The sequence below is a fragment of the Protopterus annectens genome, chromosome 11.part0 (genome assembly GCF_019279795.1).
Source record: "Protopterus annectens isolate FY-2018-M chromosome 11.part0, PAN1.0, whole genome shotgun sequence".
NCBI classification, from domain to species: Eukaryota; Metazoa; Chordata; order Ceratodontiformes; family Protopteridae; genus Protopterus; species Protopterus annectens.
Window position 1 is genome coordinate 1,174,290,198 of NC_056745.1, and position 14,663 is coordinate 1,174,304,860.

Sequence of the window (14,663 nt, forward strand, 5' to 3'; positions counted from 1 at the left end):
CTTCCTAGTTGATTTTCCCACATAAAATGATGGACAAGATTTACAAGTAGCTAGATAAACTACAAAAGATGTATTGCACCGTAGCTACACACTTAAAATAAAATTTTGTCATAGTTGCAGGATGAACAAATGTATTAGATGAACAAATATCAGAACACCACGAACAATTAAAACATAAGAATGTACCCTTCCTGCTGGAACCAGGTGTTACTTTCTTGTTCAGGGCAAAATCCTTATAGCATAAACGTTGTTTGAGATTGCTACAATTCTTGTATGTAAAGAGTGTTTTTTCTGGAACCAAATGATTTAAATCAGGTAAGACCCTTAGGATACCCCATTGTTTCTTAACAATCTCTTCAACTGACCTACTACTTCTGCTATAAGTCATAGTGTATCTTAGGTGGTCAGCATCATTATTATCCAATCTTCTAGTTGGTAAATGTCCATTAGCTGAAAAATATGGATTAATTTCATTTCATGTCTGTGACATTATTTCATCTCTAAGATTTTCAAAATGGCCTGGATCATACCCTCGCTCAACAAACTCATGGGTCATATCCATCATTTGTTTAGCACACATGTTATCATCTGTATTCAGTTTATTTACTCTCATGTATTGGCTTTTCACAACCCCTTTCAAGATGTGCCCAGCATGCATGCTTTTCCTATGTAAGTATTTATTAGTATGCACCTCCTTTTTATAAATACTCGTATTCATACGTTGACCCACCAGTGTAATTATGACATCCAAACAATTTATATCTAGTTTAGAAAAATTAATTTCAAAACTCAAAAAAACGGTCATTTGATTTTGGTAACGTACAAAATCCTCAAGTTCATTTTCAGTACCACACCATACAATAAACACATCATCAACAAAACGTTTGTAAAATAGAATATTAGATCAACACTGTAAAACTCCACTGCCAATCCTGGGCGGACAGGTGATCCGCTGTGGCGACCCCTAACGGGGAAAAGCCGAAAGAAGAAGAAGATACATACATTCTCATGTTCCTCAAAAACAAATGTGTCTTCCCAACTCCAAAGAGTGAGATTGGCATATGTGTTAGCCATTGGACTACCCATCACTACTCCCAATTCTTGGTGATAAACCTGTTTATTAAACAAGAAAATATTATTTTCTTAGGTAATCTCCAGCAGTTCACAGAATGTTTCAGTCTGTCTAGAATTATATTTGCCATGTCTACACAAAATCTGCCAAACAATTCTCCAAAATAACTCCAATAAAACAAAAAGCACAATGGGGCTGGAAATGCGTAAGGATGCACCACAGTCACACTATATAAAAGAACTTCCAATGGTTTATTAACGAATAAATTATTGAACAAAAAGTACATGAGCGCTTTCGTTTGGCCTCTGCCAGACTTTTTCAAAAACATTTTAACGGTCCACTTCCTGTTACCTATATAGAGGTAACCCTTTCATTATTCAATTACAACACATCATTAATTAATTAATTAAAGGTTTTAAAATTCTAAACAAACTAAAGAATTCTCTTATTGCAAAGAGAAGAAAAAAGTGCCTTTTCCTTTTCATTATGACATGTTTTACCTTCTGCACTTTCTTATCCCTTCGTGAAAAAGACTGATTTATTTATATAAATTATGTAATGTGACTTTTGAATATAATAAAATGTTTATGTGTTCAATGTCAATTTTCCGTAAGGACAGTTGTTGCTTTTTTTATATATATATTATTTGCTTGGTACTACTTTAACTACTACATGTCCGTTTTCTATACATTTTTATGTTAATATATATATATATGTGTCCCTTTTAAAAGACACATATATATGTGTATGTATATGTATACCGTTATGTGCAAATTCAACATTAATGGTCGTATTTTTGTACAAAGTTTTTTTCACCTTATTATTGTTAATACATCCCATATTTATAAAGTTATACAGTCAGTTGATACTCGAACTGCCAATGTTAAATATATATAATTTGTATGTACCTACATTTAAACTATAAAGTTCTGAAAATTTTAAATTACATCATATGAAAAAATAGAATGATAGATTAATATAGTGTAAGGACATAATATAAATATAATTATGTAATATATGATATAATATGCAGGGAACATATTTAATGGTTTAAAATATTTTTAAAATATTTTTAAATATTTTTAAAATATTTTTAAAATATTTTTAAAAATTAATATACCCTTTGCTGTATATATCTTTTTCATCTGTTTCATAAATACACATTTTTCAACAATAAAATATATTATTGAATAAATAAATAAATAATAAATATATAAATAAATAAATAATTTCATTTAATTTCATTGTTAAAAATATATATAAATATGTATGAATAAACAAGTTACTTTTCAAATTTATGCTAAAACAATGTCTTTTAAGATACACAAAATCTGTCTTATGCTGTTCACACCATATTCATTCGGAATAGAAGTGAATAGGGACTCAATGTCCAAAGTTACAAGAAAAAAATCCATTTCAATATTATTCTCATACCAGTCATATAACAGAGTAAGAAAATGGCCAGTGCCCCTAATGTAACTATGTACATAACACAGATATTCCTTTAATATACTTTGTAAATAGGTAGAGATGTAAATAGGTAGAGATGGGCTCCGTAATCCATCCTCTGCCAGAAACAATCGGCCTCATAGGAGACCTATGTAAGATTTATGTATTTTGGGTAGGCTGCACAAGACAGGAAGTATAGGCCTAGGCACAATTAAAAAGTTAAAGATATCTATTGTTATGTCATCATTAACCTGTAACTCAAACATTAATATTCATCTTACTAATGATTTTATTAACATCATGATCTTGAATTAGTTTAAATGTCTGAGTATCTGATAATAATTCATGCATTGCAGCAATATAATCAGTACATTTCATAACTACTATACAGCCACCTTTGTCTACTTCCTTAATTATAATGTCCTTATTAGTTTGTAGATCATGTAATGCTTGAATTTCCTGTGCAGATAAGTTATACATCTTTAAAAAGTCACTATCATATAGTTCACGTATCTGCTTTTCACAGACATCATGGAACGCTGTAAGTATAGGATCATTAACTGGCATGAATGTACTTGATCTGTTACATTCTGTTGAAGTAATAGCAGAATTGTCCTTGAAAACAAAGAAACATAAAATACAACGTGAATGATTTAGACGAAACATAAAATACAACGTGAATGATTTAGACACCTTTGAACCCTTAAACAATGAGGTGTCGCCAGCTTCAGCTGTAGTGGTTGAGCAGACATTGATCAGCCAATCAGAACTGGAAGGAAGTAATATAAGATCTGCTTCCACAGTTACAGCATCTGATGCACCAGTGCGAATGGAAGCAAGAATTACATTTGCTCCTAATGAGAAAGATCCAGAACAAGGAACGTCGAGTAAATTTTCTAAGAATCCAGCTACAGCAACGATGAATAAAGCTTTTTTAGACAACCCTCAACGTTTGGTTTTACACCTTCCAGAGAAGGTGAATCTACGGAAGCAAGGGGATACCAGAAGAAGCTCTCACTCTCGTGGGAGACAATGCAATGGTCCAATAATACGAAGCAAATCATCCAAGCATCAGTAAGTTTTTCTGCTGCTAATACATTGATTTTGAGTCTTTTTGTGATAACGCTATTGATTTACGCAGTAATATAGCTCCTGAAAAAGTGATATGTTTAGGGAATGGCTCAATTGTGAACCTATCAGATGTGGTACTTTCACAAGCTACTGTCTCATTACTTGATCATGGCATTAAGTTTATTCCCTCTAACATTAGTAGTATTACTGATGCTCTTACTGAACTAAAAATGTTCGTTCACAATTTGAGTCTGAAACTGATTTTTAAGGACAATTCTACAATTACTTCAACAGAATGCCAGAGATCAAGTATATTCATACCAATTAATGATCCTATACTTACAGCATTCCATGTCTGTGAAAAGCAGATACGTGAACTATATGATAGTAATGACTTTTTAAAGATGAATACACACGTTACTGTCAGCTGCCTGTCGGTTGCCAAGATCCGCCACATAACCCACGCACTCAGGTCACACCACAACAAGTACAAATATGACTCTGTCATTGTCCATGTTGGTGTGAACAACCGGAGACGTACCTCCCTGGACTACATGAAAAGAGACATGGAAGAGCTGTCCGATCTTGTAGCCCAGGCAGGAATGACCCTAGCCCTGAGTAGCATTCTGCCATCACCCAGAATGATGCCGCAGTACAAGGACAAAATGATTGGCTTCAACAACTGACTAAGCTTCTGGTGTCCTTCTAAAGGGATCCAGTATCTGTCTGCCTGGGATGACATGGTCAACAGACCACGATGCTTTGCCAGAGATGGCCTGCATCTGTCACCCCTGGGATTCCGGATACGGGCTATGGTTCTTGCTGCCCCTATAGTGCCTTTTTTAAGGCAAGGTTCAAATGACAAATTCACCACTATAACAGGAACAGGCAAGCAAAAACTGAGAGTGATGCTACTCAATGCTAGAAGTCTAAATCTCAAAATGCACTCACTCGAGGCACTAGTTAAAATGGAGAACATCGATATCTGTGCAGTGACTGAGACCTGGTTCATGGCTCCAGAGAGCACCCCTGCACTACCAGGCTATGACTCATACCATACTTTTCGGCCAAATAACCTGGACCGGAACACCAAAGGCAGAGGTGTGTCCATATTCATTAAGGATATCCACACCTCCAGATGAGTTGCTCAGCATAATGCAGCCGAGGTTATCCAAGTGCAACTAACTCTGGGCAAAACTGCAATCCAAACTGTAGCTTGCTACAGATCCCCCACCATGCTCCAGGATTCCCACTCCTCTTTTCTTGATGGACTGGAAAATATTAAGGTTCAACCAAACACCCTAATAATGGGTGATTTCAACTACCCCACCATTAACTGGGAAAACTACTCATGTATCAACTCCTTCGCTCAACGCTTTCTGGAATTCATAAACTCCAATGCCCTGGATCAACTTATACACACCCCCACCAGGGGCAAAAATATCCTAGATCTAATCATTACAAACATGAGTGACCGGTACTCCACACCTGAAGTCAACGCCTCATTGGTCCGATCCGACCATAAGCTAATTACCCTAGATATCCACATCCTGTCCCATTAAGGAAACCATGGTAAAAAATTTCTCCAAAGCCAACTTCATGCCTCTTAAGACAGAAGTGGTGAACTTCATGACACTCATGCAGATGGAAAATACAGTTACAACTACTGAATCCTACACAATTGCACTTTATAAGCACATACATGAGTGCATGGATCATGCTATCCCAAACAGAACCAAGACGCTATCCTCCAAAAAAGGAAGCCAATCTGGTGGTCCCCTGCCATAAACAAACTGTACAACAGACGGAAGAAACTGTTGCAAAAGGGAGTAAAATCCCATGAGTGGAGGAGCTCCCTGGTCAGCCTCAGTAAGAAGCTGTTATCTCTGATAAAATCCTCCAAAGCTAGTTACGAAAACAAAATCACCACTGATTCTAAAGACAACCACAAAGCATTCTATAGCTATGTCAAGAATCTCAATGGCAACACTCAGATCTGCTCTGAGTTACAGCACAATGGCACTAAATATACAGACCCAACTGATATTGCCAACATCCTGGCAGATAGGTTCAGTGGTAACTATACCCCCCTCTCACCCCTTAAAGAGTCCATCTCTATACCGGAAGAATGCAAAGTTCCTGTAATCATGGCTGCACAGGTAAAAACCACACTCTCCAAAGGCATGGGACCAGACAACATCCCAGGCTGCATTCTACATGAACTACAGAATGAACTGGCACCCCACCTAAGTACCATGTTCAATCATAGCCTCCAAACTCTGGACCCCACCCAGTTTGGGTTTGTAAAAGGCAGACCATGTCTCCTAAACCTGACAGACTTCTTTGAAGCAGTCACCAAAGCCGTAGACGAGGGTAAGGTGGTTCACACAGCCTATCTAGGTCTTGCCAATGCTTTCAACACCATGCCCCACTCTGGAATTATAGATAAATTCACTAAACTAGGTATAAATCCCTATGTCACAAGATGGGTTGTCAACTGGCTCACTGACAGAACCCACACTGTGAAAGTAACAGACTCCAAATCTGACCAGACCAGTGACAAGTGGAGTACCACAGGGTTCAGTCCTGGGTCCTCTCCTGTTTGGTATCTACTTCTCTGTAGTACAGGCTAACACAGAAGGTCTTTGGCTAATGAAGTTCTCAGATGACTGCAAGCTAGGAGCCATAATAGAAATTCCTAACGATGTGGACATCCTACAAAAGGGCCTCACCGAGACAGATGCCTGGTGTCAAAGCCATGGCCTCAAGCTCAATGCCAAAAAGTGCATTGTCATCCCATTTGGTAAAAACTTTGTACTCATGAACTACAACATAGGTGGTAGTATACTTAACACCGAAAGTGTGATAAGAGACCTTGGGACACAGGTGGACAGTAGTCTCTCCTTTGATAATCACATTGCCACAGTAGTCAGGAAATCCTTCTACGTGGCACACCTCATCACAAAACGTTTCTCATCTAGAAAAAAAGAGGTCATTGTTCCCCTCTACTCATCACTCATTAGACCCATTATAAAAGTACAATGCCCCTTTTGGTATGTACCTCACAAGACATCTACAACAACTGGAAAGGCCACAGAAATACCTCACAAAGAGGACTACCAGCCTCAAACAGATGCCCTACGCACACAGTCTCAAAAAACTCCAGGTTTACTCCAACGCATATCGCCTACTCAGAGGTGATCAATGCCTAACATACAAGGCTATGTCAAACCCAGAGCTGTTGGACATGCTCCATTTAAAGAAATCCCACTCGTTTCGAGCTACACACTCTAGGGATCTAAACCTTGTCAGCACAATAAACAGAACATGCCGGAGAGATAGATTCCTGTCCCAGAGACTTCCCATACTCTGGAATAAACTACCTATCTATATCAAACAAAGCTCCTCATTAGCACTCAAAAAAAATCTTGAAGATTGGATGGAAAATAGGATTCACCCCGGGGATCACTTATGTGGCTCTGCTCGACAGTGGCACAGGAAAATAATTTTCTTGGGTGGCAAAAGCCAGGGTACCTTTTTGGCTGAGCTTGTATAGGCCCCAGGGCCGAAAGCCTAGTACCTACCTATGAAAGCCTAGTACCTACCTATGAACCTATAACTTATCTGCACAGGAAATTCAAGCATTACATGATCTACAGACTAATAAGGACATTATAATTAAGGAAGCAGACAAAGGTGGATGCATAGTAATTATGAAATGTACTGATTATATTGTTGCAATGCATGAATTATTATCAGATACTCAGACATTTAAACTAATTCAGGATCCTGATTTTAATAAAATCATTAGTAAGATGAATATTAGTGCTTATGAGTTACAGGTTAATGATGACATAACAACAGATATCTAACTTTTTAACTGTGCCAAGTCCTTTCCTTCCAGTCTTGTACAGCCTACCCAAAATACATAAATCTTTACATAGGCCATCTCTGCCTGTTTACAAAGTATAGTAAAAGAATATCTGTGCTATGTACATAGTTACATTAGGGACATTGGTCATTTTCTAACTGTTATATGACTGGCATGAGAATAATATTGAAATGGATTTTTTCTTGTATCTTTAGACATTTAGTCCCTATTCACTTCTATTCCGAATGAATATGGTGTGAACAGCATAAGACAAATTTTGTGTAGACATGGCAAATATAATGCTAGACAGACTGAAACATTCTATGAACTGCTGGAGATTACCTTAGAAAATAATATTCTCTTGTTTAATAAACAGGTTTATCACCACCAATTGGGAGTAGCGATGGATAGTCCAGTGGCTAACACATATGCCAATCTCACTCTTGGGAGTTGGGAAGACACATTTGTTTTTAATGAACATGAGAATATATATAGATCTAATATTCTATTTTACAAATGTTTTGTTGATGATGTGTTTATTGTATGGCGTGGTACTGAAAATGAACTTGAGGACTTTGTATGTTACCCTAAATCAAATGACCAGTTTTTTGAGTTTTAAAATAAATTTTTCTAAACTAGATATAAATTATTTGGATGTCAAAATTACAAAATTACATTGGAGAGTCAACGTATGAGTATGAGTATTTATAAAAAGGAGGTGCATACTAATACATACTTACTCTCGGAGTGAGAATATTAAAGTAGGGGGGGGGGGACACAGTTTTTTTTTGACGGACTTTAACGAAAGTGCTTTTTCGGTAAAAGCACTTTCGTGAAATTGCGTTTGGTGATTTTGGATTCAGACTGTTGGACTTTTGTTCAACAGTCCTAGCTCCATCTACATATATATATATATATATATATATATATATATATATATATATATATATATATATATACACACACACACACACAGGCACATCACAGAATGCACGTATCATATGACCCACCACAGGTTCATGGTGAACAATATACCTTACACAAAAAGAACCAGCACCAGGGGTCACTTCAATCAGATGCACTAAAAAAGTCCCCTATGAACAAAAACGTAGTTTGTGGGCTTAAAGCTGTGGAATATACTTTAAAAAGATTGACATGACCCCTGGTACTGGTTCTTTTTGTGGAAAGTTTGTATGTGTAATGTACATAAGGCAAATTGAAAACTGAAGTCCAATAATAGACATTGCATTTGTATGCCATTAGTCTCACAAATCTCAATGTCATATGGGCTACTATGAAAGAAATATAAAGGAATTCTTTTTTATTGCACTTTGTTTTCTGAGTATGACACATGAATACTGGGAATAAAATATGGCACTTACCATATTCATTTCCAGGATCCTCATAAACAGCATCTTCTAGTACTGCTGTCCTTAGCTTGAGCTCTTGATGCCCTTCCTCATATGGTTCATTCACTGGCTCTGGTGCTTTAAGAAGCTCTTCCTCTTTCTTTTTTTCAGCCTCTCGTTCCAGTTCCTCAATTTCCTGTAAACGTTTTTCTAACAATTCTGCTTGCCTCTTCTGTTTCTTTTTCATTTTTTTCTTTTTGTTTTTTGATATTTTGCCAACCTAAACAAGACGGAAAAATAAAAACATAAGAGTTTTCAGGTACGGTTGGGATATTTCTGTTTCATTCTCATATTACTTTAAAGATAATCAAGTATCAGAAATATAAAAAAGATCTGGTCTTTCAGCTTCAGTATGGAAAACAAAATGTAGTTGAGTTTGACCAACAAAGAAGGCCTCAGGAAGATGATATTCAACAAGACAAATGGATTTGGAGCACTAACACATTTATACGAGTATGTATCTTGCTATACTTCACTGTTTTGATAGCCAAGCATACTGTACGTAATTAGCAACAGAAAACTATGCATTAGAGCCAGCTCAATCCATTAGTTGTATCTTTTTCTCATTTTTCCAAGATTATAAAACATGCAAAAAAAATAGACCATCTACGTTATACCAACCCTGTAATTGCAAAGAAAGGTATGGTTGTGCCCAGTCTGATGGCATTCAATTCCCTGTAATATCACCATTAGAGAAAAGCACTCTCACTACTTTCAATTTCGGATTAGTCTTCCTCTGTGTTCCCCTATCACGAATTTGATTACACCACAAACAATCCAAACTTTTCCTCCATCCCTCTTTCCAGCCACTTTCACAAGTCCTCATTAAATCACATTCCAAAGTCTTTAAAAGACTATTCCATAAATGTCTTCATAACCCTCCCCTTACTAACACTGTACTGCTCAAGTCTTAGGCTGACACTGTTTGTGCCACATAATCCACAAAATCTGGATAGACACATATGAAGCAATAATTTGGTCATTTTTGGTATGCCTAAAAGAAAGCAATCCCAGGTGCCAAATACTTTTCTTAAGAGGTTAGTAACTTTCTAAAGCAGTATGCCCATCCAAACAGGCACTGTCCTAACTTATTTACTAAGCCCACAGGCCTTTCTGTCTAAAGCCAGTTTTCCATAGCAATCCAATGTACTGTAGGGTTATAGGGCTTAAAAAGGCAAGTATGTAGAGATATCATTTGCTCCTTGCCAATACCCATCTTCAAAATGTACCTCCTGCTTCTAGGGGGCAAAGAAGGTCAAGCCAGGAATGAATTTAAAAATGTCCATACAATCAACGTTTGCCTTGAAGGGTATAGGAGTGTCACTCTATTTTACATGTAACAGCAATTTGTTCCAGGGATGGGATAAACACTGGGTAATCTATCTGTCCCTCTGTCATGTTTTATTTATAAACTGGTAAAGATTTGAAATCTTTAGTTTGATTGTTTTTGGAGTTGTCTGTCTTGTGGCAATGCAAGAGATCACAGACACTTGGGTGTTTAATGGTATATAATGCAAGACATTCATCTCCACATAGAAGCCTACAGCAGACCAAGTACAGGGACAGGGCTTCATCCTGTCATGGTAGCCAAGGGTCTTTAGACCAGTAATCTTTTTATTTAGGAACCACCACAGCCTTTTAAGCAGTGTAATTTGCCTGGGTAGGTACACTCCAAAGGGGGCAGTGTAGTTTACATTTCGCCTAAAAAATCTGAGTAGGGCAGGACAATACCTTCTTTTGACCTGGATAATAAGTCCGTAGATATCAGGTGTGTTAGTAGAAGATTTCCTGAATACTGATGCTATATGGAGGTCAAAAGATGAAGAGTTTTCAAGGCAAGTTGCCAAGATCCCCGACTACCATGTCATTTTAGAATGGGGTACTGGTCATACTGCAAGCTGTTGGCAGGGGTTGCTTACCCATGTAACAATGCTGCACATATTTTGCATTATGTTTTAGCGCTTTTTCAGTACAACATTAGTCTGAAAGGATTAGTTCTTGCAAGGATTCTGTATAAAATTATTAGTAGACCATGACATCCAGCTTACAGTCACTGCTCTGGTTTTACAGTCTGGAGGTCAGATAAGCAAATGTTAAGGGTTCCAGTACTAAGTTCTGAGGTACACCACTAGTTACCTTCTTACATTCTGACGTGGCACCTCCCATCTTAACTATGTGAGTTCTATTTTTCAGCAAGTTTGCTATCCACCTTACCAAATATGAGTCTACATTTAGGACTTTTAGCTTACTTGAAATACCAGAATAGGGGAAAATGCCTTGGCCAGATCCAGATAAGCTGTGTAGACCGAATGATCATTATCCACTGCCTTCATGACCTACTCGAATAAGATTACTAAATTAAACAGACACAACTTCCACTTGACAAAACCAGAGTATTAAGGATCGAGCTGTATACGATTTTTGATACCAGAGTTAATGAACTCTGATATGATGCGTTCCATGTCTGCAAATTAAACTACATACGATGATGTGTATATAATTCCCCTGAGTATGTGGTAGTACCCCCTCTTATGTAGGGGCATTACAGAAACCATTCTCCATACCCTATATACACTCCCTGTAGCTAAGCTTAAATTAAACAAGTTCAGGAGGGGTTCCACAAGGGCATGTTTGGGATTGGTACAATTTATTAGGCATCCAGGTAAACTGTCCATACCTATTAAACTATTTTTAGTTTTGATAGCACAATTAGGACATAGAGTCAATGAAGTACACTAAGGTTAATGGCCATTGAGGCCTTTATAAGTCTAACCAACCATCCCAAATGTATTCTGCAAGTTTATGTACTGGCCTTTGTAAGTTTATCCAGGCTTCCTAAACATATCATGCATGTTTATGTGCCTTAGAGGTTATTTTAAGGGATGTATGTAAGCTAGGGTAAGATTTACAAGCTGTCTCTGAGCATTACAGACATAGATGCTAGACATGGGGTATAGTTCCAGTTTCATACCCACTGGTCCAGATTTCACTTAAATAAGGTTAGGGAACAGCTCTGCTTCACAAGGATGGGAAGCTTGTTCTAGAAAAAACAGAATTCTCCAAGTCACATACCTGTCCCTCCAACACATCCTATTTATGTCACAAGCAAAGTTTAAATCCCTAGATCGAGTAAATCTGAGGCTGTTCATATTGCAGATATGCAAAGGTCCTTCAGAGTGGGGTCCAAGGATGTCTTGTATGCCACGCATAGATCACCTCTCAACATCTGTAAGAAACAAGAGTACAGAGACAGGGTTTTGAGATGACCTGCATAAGACATGCTGTTTATGCCCTGTAATTTGTTTTTGTTAGGAACCTCTGTGGATCAAATAAATGGGAAATAAAAGTGCTCAACTCCAAACGACTCAAACTGTTAAAAGGAGCACCTTGGAAGAAAACACCAAGCTACAGAGTGAAATCCTTTTAATTAATCTACAGTAAGCACGATAAAATCTTTATTGTGACAAAAACACATGCATATGTTGCGGGCATTTATGTGCATTTGTCTGCCATTTATTGCGCTTGCTGTGCATTAATAGGTTCATAGGTAGGTACTAGGCTATCTGCCCGAGGGCATTTATAAGCCTAGCCAGAGTGTGTCGGCTTTCGCCTCCCCATTGATTAGTTAACTGATCCTCTGTCAAGCAGAGCCAATGAAGTGATCCCAGGGGTGTATTTTCTGTTACCCATCCATTCGTCAAGGTTTCTCTTGAAGAGTGTTAGTGAGGGGCCCTGCCTGATGTAGTTTGGAATTTTGATCCAAAGCATGGGGAGTCTCTGTGACAGGAATCTATCCCTCCAGCATGTTCTATTTATTGTTGTGGAGAGGTTTAGCTCACTAGAGCGCGTGGCTCGCAGTGATTTGGATTTCTTTAGGTGGAGTATGTCCGTCAATTCTGAGTTGGACATGGCTTTGTAAGTCAGGCAAAGATCACCTCTGAGTTAGCGATATGCCACTGAGTACAGCCGGAGTTTTTTCATTCGGGCTGCATAGGACATATGTTTGAGGCCAGTAATCTTCTTGGTGAGGTACTTTTCTGGTCTTTTCAGCTGTTGGAAGTGTCTTGTGAGGTACATCTCAAATGGGGCATTGTACTCTATGAGGGGTCTAATGAGTGATGAGTAGAGGGGCACTATAAGCTCTTTATTTCTAGATGCGAACCCTTTATTAATTAATTGGGCCACAGAGAAGGATTTCCTAACTAATTTGGCAATATGATTGTCAAAGGAGAGATTACTATTTACCGGAATCTTTTTTAAAGTTTTTTTGTCTATCCTTCTAGCATGTCGAGGGATCAGTTGCTAGTGTCCTCTCCTGCTCAGCTGGTGAACCTGGGAATATTGAGGCAATGCTACAATTGCCTCATGTACACAGACAACCCTCTCCTCCTCCCAGAAAACACAAATACATGCGAGAGATGCAACTATACGGCCAAACTGGAAGCTGAGCTCTCTCAACATAGGACTGGCAAGACCAGTCAGGAGGAGAAGGTTACCACACACACTATAGACCCAGTCTCACATAGTACCATTACAACCTCAAATCATACACATAAACACACAAAGACATACTCGAGGCTCTGATCAAAATCTACCAAAACAGCAGAGGCCACCAAAGCAGACACCCAAACAACCACCACCTCAGAACACAACACCTGCAACACATAGACCTCACAGTCAGAGTGTCAAACAGTCACAGCCCTTAAGGCCAAACACAATGCCAGACACACTAGTCATTGGTGACTCCATAGTCAGACACACTGACGTCCCGCTCACCAGACTGAGTAAGGAGAAGGTCACAGTAAGCTGCCTGTCGGGCACTAGAATCCGCCACATAACGCAAGCACTCAGGTCTCTCAACAGCAGGTACAAATATGACTCAGTCATTGTCCACGCTGGTGTAAACGACCTGAGACGTACCTCCTTGGACTACATGAAAAGAGACATTGAGGAGCTCTCTGGTTATGTAGCCCAGGCAGGTATGACCCTGACCTTGAGCAGTATCCTACCTTCACCAAGAATGATGCCACAATACAGAGATAAGATGATCAGCTTTAACAATTGGCAAAATAATGGGTATAGTTCCCCATACTAAAGGGGTGGCATAAGCCACAAAACGATGGGCTAGGCTTGTAAATGCCCTCGGGCAGATAGCCTAGTATGAACCTATGAACCTATGAACCTAATCAGTTAGCCATATCCTTCCATGATGACAAATATTATACCCCCTTGGGATAAAACCAGAAACAAAGCCAAATACTGAAGTCAGTCATCTTTTGTTCATACTGTGGCATCATCCTTGGTGAAGGTAGAATGCTGCACAATGCTAGGCACATACCACTCTTGGACACAGTCAGAGATCTCCACAATATTTCTCTTCATACAACTCTCAGGGAGGTACAACTCAGGTCATTTACACCAACATGTACTAGGAATGAATCATACTGGTACTTGTGCTCTAATGACTTAACTGTGTAGGTGATTTGGCAGATCCTGGCCCCTGATAGACAACTGACTGTGGTTTTCTCCTTATTCAGCCTAGTAAGCAAGACATCACAATGGAGTCTCCTATGACTAAAATACCAAGTAGTGCTTGCTTCCCTTATGGGCTTTGTAGTTGAGGCTCCAAAGGGTCCGACTGCATGAGATGTATTGGGTGCTGTTGTGGTGGAGTGCTTTTGGGGTTGCTAACAATTCTTTCTGTATGTAGGAAGAATGTCTAGGAGGTCTTTGGAATTTAGGAAGGTTGTTTTTATGTGCCTCAGCATATACTGGTCTATGTGATGTGTGT

The 14,663-nt window shown here is 38.5% G+C and overlaps 1 protein-coding gene across 2 annotated transcripts in view; it reads right to left on the reverse strand.

Moving 5' to 3' along the window:
- The window catches only part of SRPK2 (SRSF protein kinase 2), a 3,154,866-nt gene that overhangs the window by 884,426 nt on the left and 2,255,777 nt on the right, over positions 1–14,663 (reverse strand). For both annotated transcript variants that reach the window (XM_044088527.1, XM_044088528.1), the window contains exon 10: positions 8,846–9,092. In XM_044088527.1, the coding sequence (XP_043944462.1) occupies positions 8,846–9,092 (247 nt within the window). The remainder of the gene's footprint in view (positions 1–8,845; positions 9,093–14,663) is intronic.